General features: G+C 39.4%; 1 protein-coding gene across 1 annotated transcript in view; it reads left to right on the top strand.

Moving 5' to 3' along the window:
• The window catches only part of fam135b (family with sequence similarity 135 member B), a 211,707-nt gene that overhangs the window by 155,726 nt on the left and 41,570 nt on the right, over positions 1-14,411 (top strand). The window contains exons 8-9 of the mRNA XM_039736980.1: positions 12,066-12,219; positions 12,358-12,407. Of these exons, the coding sequence (XP_039592914.1) occupies positions 12,066-12,219; positions 12,358-12,407 (204 nt within the window). The remainder of the gene's footprint in view (positions 1-12,065; positions 12,220-12,357; positions 12,408-14,411) is intronic.

Here is a 14,411-nt window from a genome sequence, read left to right as displayed (position 1 = left end):
AGTTATTAAAGGATAACAGTTAAGTTCAACACCTTATAACATTTACATACATATATAAAGACTAGCTGTGTAAGCCCTGGGTCCTAAAAACTTTTGAAATCGTCAGAACAAAAATTGAAATGTAGAGATGTCAGGTAATTAAATGGAACTAATTTGGGCATCTCTGTTCTTGCCAACGTGCTCACATTGTTTGTGCATTAGCGGCTAAGAGACTGTCTTTCTTCTGAGGTTTCTTTTTGCTGGCGTACTCGCCTCACTTGTGTATTAGCGATGGCTGGAAAAGGAAAAGTGATACCGTTTTACTGATGTGCTGGCCTCGCTTCTGTATTAGCTGCTAAGTGAGTGACTCTTTCTTCAGAGGTTTCGCTTTGCCGACGTGCTGGCCTCACTTGTGTATCCTCAGAGGTGGAGCCCTTACCCCGACTCTGCCTTTCACTTCCAGGCCGGACAGACACTCACACTTCCACATGTAGACGTTTATATATAAGATAATGTCACACGTGGTGTTTGTCTCACAGCGTCTGATTTGAGGGGTATACTGCAGCCTAATCAGTTCCTTTCCAAGAGGACATGATGACCAGTAATGTCACCAGAGAAACAGTGACTTCACTGCTAGTCCTGCCTCTGCCCTCTACCTCAAAGGTTAAATATAAACAAAGTCATGCTAACCTAAATTCCTATTAATATGAAAATTAAAATATGACCAGTTAACACTGGAGGAGGAGAAGAAAACAAAACAGCATTCCTGGAGAAAAATACCCCAGGGAACTCTATGCTCATTTACAATGAGATCTCACTACTTCTGATCTTGGCAAACTCACCACATTTCCCCTCCTGGACATGTTATAGTTTCATGAGCATATGCTGAAGTCAACATTTGTATAACAGTAAATAAGTAGGATGGTCTATGTTGATAACCTTCTTTATAAGTTTCCCAATCACTAAGATGCCGTATTCCATAGACAGGAGCAGTGGAACAGCCTGGCAAAGTAGCAATGGCACCAAATTCAAGATACCTAAGAGACAAATAGAACAGAAGCGAGTCAGTAACAATTCATAAGTATTTGCCAAGCTCATATTTTTTAGCTTATAACTAAAAAATATAGATGCAATATGATCAGCGTACTAAGCAACAGTTCCAGTAAGAGGATTCTAGACAAAAGCAGTAAGTCTTTAGTTTGGATTTCAATCAATCAATCAACATTTATTTATATAGCACATATTCATACAAAAAAAATGTAGCTCAAAGTGCTTTACAAAATGAATAGAAAAATAGAAGACACAATAAAAAATAAACATAAGTCAACATTAATTAACATTAAGAGTAAGGTCCGATGGCCATGGTGGACAGAAAAAATTTAAAATTTAAGATTTAAAAGCTGAGACTTAACAGTCTCCTTACATTATCCCAGTGTTTCTTCAAACTATGGGTTGTGACCCAAATGTGAGTTGCTAGACGCTCTAGATGGGTCATCAACTTATTTTTTTTTATTAATGTTATTTGATGAAAATAACATTACATACAATCAAGCTGAATGTATAAAATGACTGAATTCATAGTCAATCGAGAGAAAAAACAATTTAAAAAGTTAAACAAACAAAAATGACAAAACAATTCAGAGAGCCAAGAGCATGAGAAAAAATAGCTTAAAAATGTGCTTTTTTCCCCTGTCACCTTAAATTAAAAAAAGATAAATCAGCCATTGCTTTAATGTTTATGGGAGAGCACTGATTGCAGATTTCAGTTCTGCACCCAGTCAAAGGGAGATTTTTCTCCTGCGTAATGGGGAATTTAAGTGACTGATGCAAGTCCAGTTATAAGCAGAGGTGACATGTTATACAGTGCATGCTTCATTAAGAAAGCCAGTGAACGCGGACATGTTCCTCAAATGCCCCATAGAACTACAGGTTTTAGAATCACAGGTAAATTAATGTAAGCAGTTATTAACAAAAAGATCCAGCCGTACATGCCTAGAAAAGGTTAACAGTAGTCAGCCTGTGTTCAGATGGGGAGGGTCGTGTTTCACAAATATGCTGGAATTCTATGAGGAAGCTTTAAAAGCACACAATAAGAGACATGCATATGATACTATTTATCCTGATCGTCAAAAAAGTCTTTTGATAAAGTAGTACATGAAAGGCTAGTAATCAAGCTAAAAAAAGTAAGAATCCGAGGGGACGTGGGTACAATTTGGCTCAAACACAGGAAACAAAGGGTTTTGATGAGGAATCAGGTGATGCTGAAAGTGGTGTCCTTCAGAGATTGGTACTTTGGCTATTGTTCTTCTAACCGAACATAAACGATCTCAGCAGGAATATTTAAGCTGGTTAATTTTGCTGATGAATCTATACTAGTACAAAGCACAAATAATGTAGAATCAGTCAGGTTGTTACAAAGGGATTTGGACAACATGCAAGCTTGGGAACTTTTGAGACTGATGAAATTTAATGTTAAGTTAATGGAAAATAACACACTTAGAAAGTAGAAACGTTACATTTTAATATGCAAGGGGAGGTCTGAAACTTGAAATATTTACCTTATGAGAATGATCTGGGGTAGATTGTGGATTAATCACTGTTTACATCCAGACATGTTATATTTAAGCTATATAACGCACTAGTGAGACCTCACCTGCAGTACTGTGTATAGTTGTGTTCACCATATTAAAAAGAAAGACATTATAACACTACAGAAATTCTGGAGTTGAGTGACTAGACTGATTCCTAAAAAGTATTAGCTATGAGGAGAGATTGAAGAAAATGAACATTTTCAGTTGAAGCAAAGGAGCTAGTACAATAGATCTTAGCTGTTACTTTAAAATAAATTCTGCAGCAAAACATGGCAGCATGGTTAGAAATTTGTTAAGGGGAGATTTTGCACAAATGTTAGAAAGCTTTTCTTCACTCAGAGAATAATAGACATAGATTATGGACAATTAAGCTGAATAGAATGGACAAGCTTGTTGCACTGTATGGCCTGTTCTTGTCATAATTGTTCTAATTATATAACAATAGGGGAAACATAATTAGTTCTAAGGAAAAGATGTCTTAGTTTGCTTTGCATACATGTGGAACTGACTGTTATGTTTTCACACTGAATGCCTTAGTGGTAGAATGTAAGTGAATACAGCAACATTTATAGTACTGAATCCTGAGAAGCACCATATCTGAATGCATAGTATCTATATATATAATTCACTAAGTCCATGGCAAGCAAGACGCAGGCAAGTCATGGCAAGCAATACGCATGCAAGACAGAGCCACGCCCGGCAACTCACAGAGCCCCGCCCACCAACAATTCACTAAGCGGCCAACCATGGCACACAAGACAGACCATGGGATACGCATGACAGAGCCCCGCCCACCAACAATTCAAGCGAGAGAGAAAGCATTTGCCAAGAATGTTCTCATTAATCAAGAACGAAAGTCGGAGGTTTGACGACGATCAGATACCGTCGTGGTTCCTACCATAAACGATGCCAACTGGCGATCCGGCGGCGTTATTCCCAATGACCCGCCGGTCAGCCAACCGGGAAACCAAAGTCTGTGGGTTCCGGGTGGAGTATGGTTGCAAAGCTGAAACTAAAAGGGATTGACGGAAGGGCGCCACCAGGAGAGGAGCCTTCGGCTTAATTTGACTCAACACGGGAAGCCTCACCTGGCCTGGACACGGAGAGGATTGACAGATTGATAGCTTTATCTCGATTCTGTGGGTGGTGATGCATGGCCGTTCTTAGTTGGTAGAGCGATTTGTCTGGTTAATTCCGATAATGAGCGAGACTCCCTCCTGCTAAATAGTTACGCAACCCCCGAGCGGTTGGCGTCCAACTTCTTAGAGGGTCGCCGTCCAGCCCCGTCCCTCGCTCTGGGAGGTGGGGGTAAGGCGGCAGTCCTCCAGTTTGTAGTCACGGACAATTGTATGTTGCTCTCTCCAAAGTTACATCTTTTTATTCACTTACAGTCGTATACTCAAACCCACCTCATTTCGATAACTGTGTCTTTCAGGAAGTGTTCACCCATCAATACATAATTATGCAGCGTATGCTACGCCGCCGGTTGGCTAGTAAACTTTATTTAATGTAGCAACATTAACAGTATATACCGTTTAAAGGCACTTAAGATGCAAGAGATGCACTGCAGGTAGATACAGGACAAGAGTGTATGTAAACCAAACACTTTTACACTGTAAGTGTCACAGAGGTAGGAAATCACAATGTAGGGTACATGACAAGGTGGCATGCAGGGTTAAAATAATTAAACAATTCTGGAACACAAAAAGTGTACAAACTAATAAAACTGTATAAATAGGAAAAATATTGAGCTTAAACTTTGAAAATTAGCAGATTATGTTAAACTTGAACAGGAAGGTGGTGTCAGGTCAATCCTGTTGAATGGTAAGGAGAGTGAAAAGTAGAAAGGTAAAATAATATGGTAAACAAGTGGGTCTGGAGTCTATATTTAACCACTGTGACAGAACAAATGGAAAAGGTAAACAGCAGATACAGTTCAATGACTTAGTGATGGGGTTAGAAAGCTCTCCTACAATTAACATTATATCATATATGTATATAGTACTGTGGTAAGTACTGTGGTAGACACCAGAGATTTTTCATATAACTTTGTTTTACATTATTAACTGAAAGAAGAAAACAGGTACAGAAGGAATAAAACTTGACCTGAAACTTGGCATATTTGACAATACAACCTTCAAGTCGTCACTTCTTTCATTATGAGAGTGAAGATAGCAAGAAGGTGCAAGCACAAAATTTTACAGCACACATGAGCTTCAAATGAACAGGCAAGGTGAAAGACCTAAAAAGGCAGTTCTTTGCCACAGAAATGGAGTGAAGAAGTCAAAAGATAAAAACTGAAAATCTTTCAACATCAGAAGATGTTCAGCACTGCTATCAACTTGAACTTATAGAAGCCACTGGAACCCAAGTATTCTCCATCTAGAGTGTGGAGAAGTCTTATAAAACTGGTCTTTGTGGAGGAACTGCTGCAAGTTATTTCTAAATCAGAAACAAAGCCACAAGACTCAGAGTGGGGTTTTGGACAATGTCAGCAAATGCTCTAAACAAATGAGTCAAAGTATGACATTTCTGGCTCACCTAGGAGGCAGTGTATCTGCAGACAAGCCAGAGAGTACTGTATGGATGAGTTTATGCAGACAACAATAAAGCATGGTAAAGGTTCAGTGCAGGTTTGGAGCTGCACTTTCATGAATGGAGATGGTGATCTTCTCAGAATTAATGCAATCATCAGTACTAAGAAGTGCAAGCAGATTCTCTTTCATCACAAAATACCAATAGGAAGGTTTCTGATAAGTTCCAATTATATTCTGAAATAAAAAACAACACTAAACACACATAAAGAATTATCTTCAGCAAAACGTATAACAAGTTCTGCGACAAATGATGTAGCCTCCACATATATCTAATTATATTATCATTGAGGCTGTCAGGGATTACCTGGGGAGTTAAAAGCAAGTGAAACTGCCAGAGTCTACAGAACTAAGCCGAGTTCTCCAAGATACTGTGAGGTGATTTTTTTTTTTTTTACAAAATTGCATTTATACTGTATAAGGGATCAGAGCTGCCTGTTTCTATAAAACTAAAGGCATTTTAATTAGAGCCTGAAGATATGTGAGAGAAGCTATTGACCAACATGCATCACTGAATATTTACTCACAGAAGCTGCAGCATGGTGATCAATATTGGCATACTGTAATGCTCGATGGAGGCAGTCATAGGCATCACTGGGTTTCCAGAGTAGCAGTAATAACTGAGGTTGGACTAAGTCAAGTGAGGACCCAACAACAGGTTCAAAGGTGAAAAAGTGCAATCTGGGTTTTATTGACAATAACAATCGGTTTCCAAAGTGAACTGCATTTCAAAAGTATTCAATAAATAATCCTCTAAATAAACTATAGTGCAGTGGAAGGATAAATCCAATAAAATAAGTGCAAGTTAATAAATAGCTAAGATCAGGAACAAAATCAAGGGTCAGAATTAGCTCTTCCCATCTCTTCCCCAGTGTTTCAGTCACTCTTGTTTTCCGTGCACATTCCTATGATCCTGCTTAGCATGGCTGAAACACAGGCGAATGCAGTTCTCCATCTGGCTCACATCCTAGCTACCTCTGACAGTATCGGCTAGGACCCACCAAACTCGGCTCCCCCTGCCTGCCATCTCCGCCAGTCTCTGCATTACCCCTGGAGCCCATAATTGCCCCTGTTTGAAGCTGTTCAGCAGGGTCAGTCCACCTCTGGAGTGTTGCTCCCCTCATTTTACTGCAGGGCATTCCTGATCGTTTCACCTCCTGTCCATTGCACTGGCCCAACCACACAATCCTGCTCTCTTTCTCTATTTCTTCTCGATTTTCTCTTCATCCCCTTTACATCTCCTACTAACTTGTTTTATACACTTGTGAGTGTAGGTGCTCTAAATAATCCACAGAGGATTAATAATGGATGGTTGTGTGATTGTGCTTCCACACATGAATAAGCCATTGGCCATTTCCCCCATTAAGCACTTTGTAGCTCCACATTTTTTTCTCCTGTTTAAGCTTACACTCACAAAATCTTCATGGACCCCTGATATATGCTGCACCATACACATTTTAACAGTGTGTGTGACTGTTTCATTTCAAACTCACGCCACTATCCATCCCAGGTTGCACCTATTGCATTGTGGTGAATGTGGTTTAAGGTGTTTAGATAACAAAGGCCCTCAGAAACAGCTCCTTCTAGGCTGTGCAACAGAAGAACTTCTAATCACACCCATACAGGAACTGCCTGTAAGCACTGCTAGAGGAGTACTTCTTTGTGACTTTAGCTGAGGTCTATTTTTTAATCAGCCCCCACCTTCTCGCTCAGCACTGCCATTATACTCTACCCATACACAAAGTAAATCCTGCTGACTACGCAAATTGCCTTGTAGTGGAATCACACTATGATCCATCCCTGGTCACACATTTTGCACTGTTGTAACTACCGCTATTCAGTGGTCCGTTAACCTGTGGTATCTACGCAATAGAATAACTGATCAATCACCTGTCTCTAGAACTTCGATATACTGGTCTTCAACCTGTGGTCACGGATCAGTCGGTGGATTCTCTCCGATGTATCATAGGATTCCCATGGCTTCAAAGTGATGGAGTTAACTATGGCAACCTTTGCCTACTGGAATCTTCGGAACAGTTAGTAAGCGGTTGCTCTTATATCAAAATAACATTGTACAATATTAGATCACAATTGAAAAAAATGTTTATTTTTAAATGAAAATTTTGTCTCTTGTGATTTGGACTTGGCTGTGCAAGAGTGACCTGAGCCCTTTTTGTGAACTTTCTCCTCTGGATTATAGTTTTTTTAATACTTAGGTCTACAGGCTGAGGAGGAGGTCTGGCTGTAGTTTTTAAGAATCACTTTAATGTAGGTTATTATTTACTGAGACGTTTTCTAGCTGGTTTAATTGGTTAAGTTAGATTTGCCTCATCCAGTTCTCCGTGTCTTGGTATACAGAACCACATACACATGTAATGGTTTCATTCAGAATTCTCTGATTTTTGTCATCAGTCAAGACATTAAATGATCGTGTGTTAGTTCTTGGAGACTTTAATATTCATATATTGTAATTACTTCTAAACTTTTGGCCAGAGATTTTTACATGCTATGGAGTCTTTTGATTTTGTTCAGTTTGTTACAGGCCCCAGCCATTAACATGGCCGTACCTTGCACCTAATATTTTCGTCAGGATTCTCTGTTTGTAACATTGAAACAGATGATGGATATCTTTCAGATTACAGCTATATTACAATTGTTGCCAGTTTACAGTATATGCTTTCAGTGACTATTCTTCCAAGTTATTGATTGTGCAGCTTGATCTGCTAATCTTTTTTGTAATTCTTTCGAAACTGTTTCTTTATCGTCTAGGGGCAATGCATCCACTCTGGACCTCAGTATTGATGAGCTTGTGAATCAATTCACATCTACTTGTGTGGATATTTTGAATGTTGTAGCTCCACTTAAAGAGAGTAAACATAAGCCACAAAGACAGCCGTGGTTTAATGACACTACCTGTTCTTTTAGAACAATGTGTGGGAAGGCTGAGAAAAAGTGGAAGAGGGATCGACTTCAGGTCTTGTTGTTGATGTGGTGCTTAAACCATCTTGGGGTTCTGCAAAAGCTGGGTCATCACTCGTTTTTGATGACTTTTTGCAATACTTTATCTGTAAAATTACTGATATTAGAGCTAATATTGTGCCTGTTGCTCAGGATCCATCTGTGGGCATCATCAGTTTCAGCCAGTTTCTCTTTCAGAGCTGAGGAAAATTGTGAATTGTATGAAGCCATTTTTTTGTCCTCTTGACTTTATGTCTGCTTGATTCTTTAAAGAGGTGTTTTTTCATGTAATTGGTCCTAGTGTACTGTCAGTTTTTAATAACTTCTTGCAACCAGGGACTTTTCCTATGTGCTGCTTTAAGCGTGCAGCAGTTCAACCCCTGTTAGGAAAGGCAGTCCTTAATCCTTTGCTTTCCAGTAGCTTTCATCCCATTTTTAAATTACCATTTCTTTCCAAAGTTTTGGAGAAAGTTGTGGGTACCCAGCTACAGGCTTTTTTGGGGCACAACAATATTCTTGATATGTTTCAGCTGGGATTCAGTACATTTCATAGCACAGAATCAGTGCTGCTAAAAGTGATGAATGATCTTCTGTTGATGGCTGATTCAGGGAGGTCCGCAGTTTTCATTTTTTGGATTTGAGTACTGCTTTTGACACAGTTGATCATGGTATTGTGATTAACAGGTTCATGCGTTGGGTTGGTATTTGGGGTAATGCTCTTAGGTGGTTTGCAGATTACCTCAAAGGCAAGGCATTTTCTGTACATGTGGGTAGCCTAACATCTCCTACCACCAGCTCATTCTTGTTTTTTTCATATTTTGTTTGGATTATTGTAATGCCCTGTATTTGAGTTTTGACCCGCAACATACAAAATGAATAAATCGTTCATGTGTTGGCTTCTCTTCACTGGCCTCCTATATGTTACAAGGTGAATTTTAAGATTTTAGTGTTATTATATAATTTATTTATGTTTGTGTGTTGGTGTATGTGTGTTTATGTATGTGTAACGTTTTCCATTTATATATATATATATACATCTACGCGTGGAAGTGAATTTCCCCTTGGGATTAATAAAGTATCTATCTATCTATCTATCTATCTATCTATCTATCTAAGTGTGTGTGTCTGTCGGTCCGGCCCGGAAGTGTGAGGCTACAGCATGAAGCTCAAAGAAAGCGACTCTGTCGCCAAAGTGAAACCACCAAGGAAAGACAAACGAGAGAAACTTGCTTAGCTGCTGATAGACAAGGGGGGTGAGAACGTCCGGAAAACGAAACCACCAACTCTGAACTTAAATTTTTTTTCTAATGATTTCAATAGTTTCTGGGAGCTCAGGCTTTTTACAGCATGAGTTAACACAGCTAGTATATTATAATTAAATCTACATCTGGATTTTATTTCTTATTATTAGCTTTTATTCTATGTAAAGCACTTCAGTCAACTTTCAGTTGTATTAAAAGTGCTAAATAAATAAATTCTTATACCCTTATTTATACATTACATTCTTCTACCCTTCTTATTACATTCTAATCTAAATCACCTTTCCACACAGCTTAGGGAGCTAAGTAGCACTAGAGAAAAGACAGAATGCCACCCTGTATGCACACTGACACACACCCACACTGACATGCATACTCATATATGGAAATTTTATAGTTGCTTTTTAATTTACCTTTGAATCTTTGGTAAGTAGAATCAATGCCTGGAAAAAAAGACATTGAACTATGTGGAAGCATATTTCAAGCTCAAGGAAGTTTATTCAGTATAAGGCCACTGTGCAAACCACTGTGCCGCCTTCCTTACAATAACTCAGTATGAAACAGATACTGTCAGGTTAATACAATATGAAAATTAATGTAAAATGTAGCATAAAGCATACTGGAAAGCAGCTGATTAGCCATTATATAAAGAAAAACAATTGCATGTGGCTGCTTGTAGTACATGTGCTGTTGATAAAATATAAGCAGGTAGCTTATCCAGTCCTGATCAGTACTGTGCCAGAGGCAAAAGAAAAAGTTGTTAATAGCTAACTGTTCAGCAGTGAGCATTAAGGCAACACTCATGACCCGTTTTTCAAAAATTAGGAAACATACTGCCACCTAGTGTTACTGATGAATTGTGCTTAAAAGTTGCTTTATAAAAATACAGTTGTTTCCTTCAGAATGTATTGTAAATGCAGTTTCAAGTACATACTCTCTGATACACACACTACTGGGAGCTTCCACTGACTTTTACATTGGCATTTACTTTTGAAAATGGTATATATATAAAATATATACTGTATATCCACTAGCAGAGAGATAAGGTACCAACTGGGTGAATGAAAATGAAGTTTATGGGTGCACAGTGAAAATGATGACTACAATAGCACAAGGCAGTAGTAACAAGTGCATAACACAGTAGCTCTGTCTTGTTTGGATGCAAGGTCCAAATGAGACTATACCTTGAGACTGCACCCCTTCTCATTCTGCTGTGGTATTGCTTACCTCCTTTGAGCTCTGAAGGTGATCCCCAGGCAGACAAATATGACTATACCTGTATATGTTATACAGTACCTGCCAAATAACACAAGAATACACAACACATGTTTTGCCCAGTTTGGGGCTCATCAGGTGTACTCACGTTTGCTTTCCCTTGCAGGATTGAACCTTGGACATCAGCGCCCGAGGCAAAGCCTCAGACCTTGTACACTTACTGTGCTTCACCTCAGGCACTGACATCTGAGGTTCGATCCCACAAAGGGAAGCAAACATGCATACACCTGGTGAGCCCCAAATTGGGTGAAACACGTGTCGTGTACTCTTTGTATTATTTGGCAGGTACTATATAACATGTCTATGACCTGCTTCTTGCAACTTAGAGGACTGTGTGGTAGGTGGAGGACACACCACTCCCCAGATATGTGTTTCTTAATGATATTCCTTTAAGAATATTTGATTAACACTTCATAGTTTTAAAGTTAATATGCTTCCAGTATCCAAATGTGAAAAGCAATTGTATTATGAGGATGCCCTACCTACATGCATCAGTCTTGGGGTATAACATTAGAGGGTATGATCATCTGTCACATAGGACACTGCTATTCATTTCTCATTCCCACCATATGTGGATTAAATGACCTGATCACAAGTGAATTAACACCTTTTTTTATAAACATGGTCAACAGCAATGTCGTAGAATGACAACAGCATGCACAGATGTTACTCTAATGCACAGTATTTCCTGTAATTACGTTTTTCCAGTGTCGAGTCATATTCATACCTCTCATGGTTCAATTGTTTTGATACACACTAGGGTATGATAGGATTGTTCATGTACTATGGAGAAAATTACTCCAGAATTTGAAATAACTGCTCCAAAGTAGGTGTGAAAGTGCCTTAAGTAAACTTTAAAATAAACAAGCCCAGTAAGCACATTAAGCATAGCATCATGCCCCTTGAGTAAGTCAAGCATATTTTTTTTTTGGTAACAGAAATCAGCAACTTGCCTACAGTCATATGAAAAAGTAAGTGTACCACATAAAATGCTTTTTCTTTTTTAACATATGCAGGCATATCAAGATTTGATTTCATTTAAACTGTAGCTTAAATAAAAGTGATGTAATTGAAAAAAAATTTTTTGCGTGACTGTAAGTTGTTATTATTTAAAATTTGCAACAGTTTTTCCATTGAAACATCCATAAAAATGTTTACAGTTTTAACAACATTTCAGTGAAATATAACAAAAACAAATTTCTCAGTAAAACAAAAAACCTGCATCATTCAGCCCTTGCCCTTTGTTGGGAATGCTAATGCTTTTTGTGATTGTGTGATCTTGGGTAAACAGAAGAAATTGCAAGGTTGCCTGTGACTAAAAAAAATGTCAGTATTATGTTTGCACTCTTGTTAGGTTTTACCTCTTTCTTCTTTTGATATAAAAGCCCATTACTTTTTTTATTTCAAAGGGTAGCTTCTATGTTCCGTCAGAAAATTGTCTACAGCGTGCATACTCCTGGCACAGAAGACTTTGTCGACTGCTATTAGCTGCACACAGAGGCCTTCAAGCCTACTTTTCAGGTTTAATGGCAGAAATTCCAGAGCTGTCACAAGTGGAACTTGGTAAGACCTCTTGGTAATATTGGTAATATTGCTCTTCAGTATTCCTTACTGAATAGACGTGTTTCATCTTAACTGCAATTTGTGTATTTGTATCAATGACATTGTTCAGTAGTAAAAACAATAGTTGTCTCTTTGTAGATGATCTACCAATTGAAGAAACGCTAACCCAGTTGTCAATTGAACTTCAGGTAAGAACTGATGAAGCACACTCTTGTCAGCTATACTTGACAATGGACTAGCTAGCTAGCCAACTATTCTCCTAATAAATATAGAATATGCTCACAATGTACAAGTAAAAATCTCTTAGCAGAATGAGAATTAAAGAGTGAGAAAACTGTCACAGATTTGTTTTTAAGTAACACTTTATAGTCACTGTTCAAGGAGCTTTTTATTTTTTATTTCTCTGTCTAAGGGGCTTTTTAGTTTCTTTTATTATAACAGATCCGCTGGAGGACAGCAAGCAATTCAAAACATTCAAAAAAAATGACTGAGCTTATAAAGACACAGATAAGAAACATATGCCAGACAGCCAAAAGCAGTTAATCATATTATAGACTGAGGGAAGATGCTGGGTGTCTCAGAGTCTTAAAAGAAATTAAAGTTAAACTGGAATCCTTTGTTGAATGAAAGTAGTATATAAATATATACACTTAGATACAAATAGAAATTAATAGAATGGAATATATATATTGTGAAGGGTGGCACTGTGGCGCAATGGTAGCGCTGCTGCCTCGCAGTTAAGAGACCCAGGTTCGCCTCCCATGTCCTCCCTGTGTGGAGTTTGCATGTTCTCCCCGTATCTGCATGGGTTTCCTCCGGGTGCTCCGTTTTTCTCTCACAGTCCAAAGACATGCAGGTTAGGTGCATTGGCGATCTGAAATTGTGCTTGGTGTGTGTGTGGGCTGGTGCCCTGCCTGGGTTTTGTTTCCTGCCTTGTGCACTGTGTTGGCTAGGATTGGCTCCAGCAGACCCCCGTGACCCTGTGTAGCGGGATGGATGGATGGATGGATATATATTGTGATGCCCAAGTTCTCATACAGCTACTCTAACCCCGACACAGACAGGCAGGACACAGGTTTAGCACAGAACACACACTTTAATTTACAGCTGAGGAGTTCTTCTCTCTGCTCCCAACAGCACAACGCAGTCCCTTTGCCGCCATCTTCAGTCCTCCACACATGTTTTGTTCTCTTCCTCCCGATTCTGGCCATTGGTTGCTGGCAACTGGCCCCTTTTTATAGGGCATGCGGAAGGACTCCAGGTGCCCAATGAGCTTCTTCCAGCTGCCAAATAGGACCCTGCTAATGTACATGCGCCCCTTGGTGGTGGCCATGGGCCCCAACAGGGTTAAGCATCTATACTTATGACCTGTGGTCCAGCTGGAAACCAACGGGACCAGCAGAATGGAAGGACCAGGGGAGAGAGCATCACTGAGGCAATGCCTTCCCTGGGATGCTAGAGGGCAGCCCTCCTGGACGGCTGTAGCACCACAGACTTCTACATGGCACGCTGGGAGCGGGAGTTTGGTACATCCCTAATAGGTTCCGTGTGGGCCTCCAGGGGAAGCTGCAGAGAACTTATAGTGGACTTCTGCCACACCCGGGAGTGATTCCAGGTAATACTGATGAGCCACCTGGAACACTCCCAGGACCTGAATTAAAGGAGCTGTCTCTCTCCATTTGGGGAGCCAGAGTCGGGAGGAGGTGAACGAAGCTTGCCTGAGAGGGAGTGGAGCTGGAAAGACAGGAGAGAGAGGAAGAGAAGAGAGAAAAGGAAAAGAGGACTGTGCTTTGTTTTATGTACTGTGGTGTGGGGAGCAGAGAAAAGCGCACCCCAGCTGTAAATAAATCATGTGTGTTGGACTGGAACTTGTGTCTGGCTGTTTGTGTCGGGTTAGGGTGGCTGTACGCACCCCGGTTGTCCACAATATGTGTGTGTGTGTGTGTCTGTGTGTGTGTGTATATATATATATATATATATAGAGAGAGAGAGAGAGCTTTTCTGTTTCATCTCTTAGCATAAGGTTTTTTTGTTAATTTAGTCTTGGTGAATTTGACATTTCTATGTTTCTTTAGTCTATAATAAATAGCTGTTCCTGTGGAATGATATATCACCCCCATGTAAAGTTTGTTTTCAATCCCTGTGACATTTTATAATTCCTTCAGGGTTAAAACTATAAATGGCAGATAAGT

Source organism: Polypterus senegalus, chromosome 15 (assembly GCF_016835505.1).
Source record: "Polypterus senegalus isolate Bchr_013 chromosome 15, ASM1683550v1, whole genome shotgun sequence".
NCBI classification, from domain to species: Eukaryota; Metazoa; Chordata; class Cladistia; order Polypteriformes; family Polypteridae; genus Polypterus; species Polypterus senegalus.
This window is presented reverse-complemented; position numbering and strand designations above follow the sequence as displayed.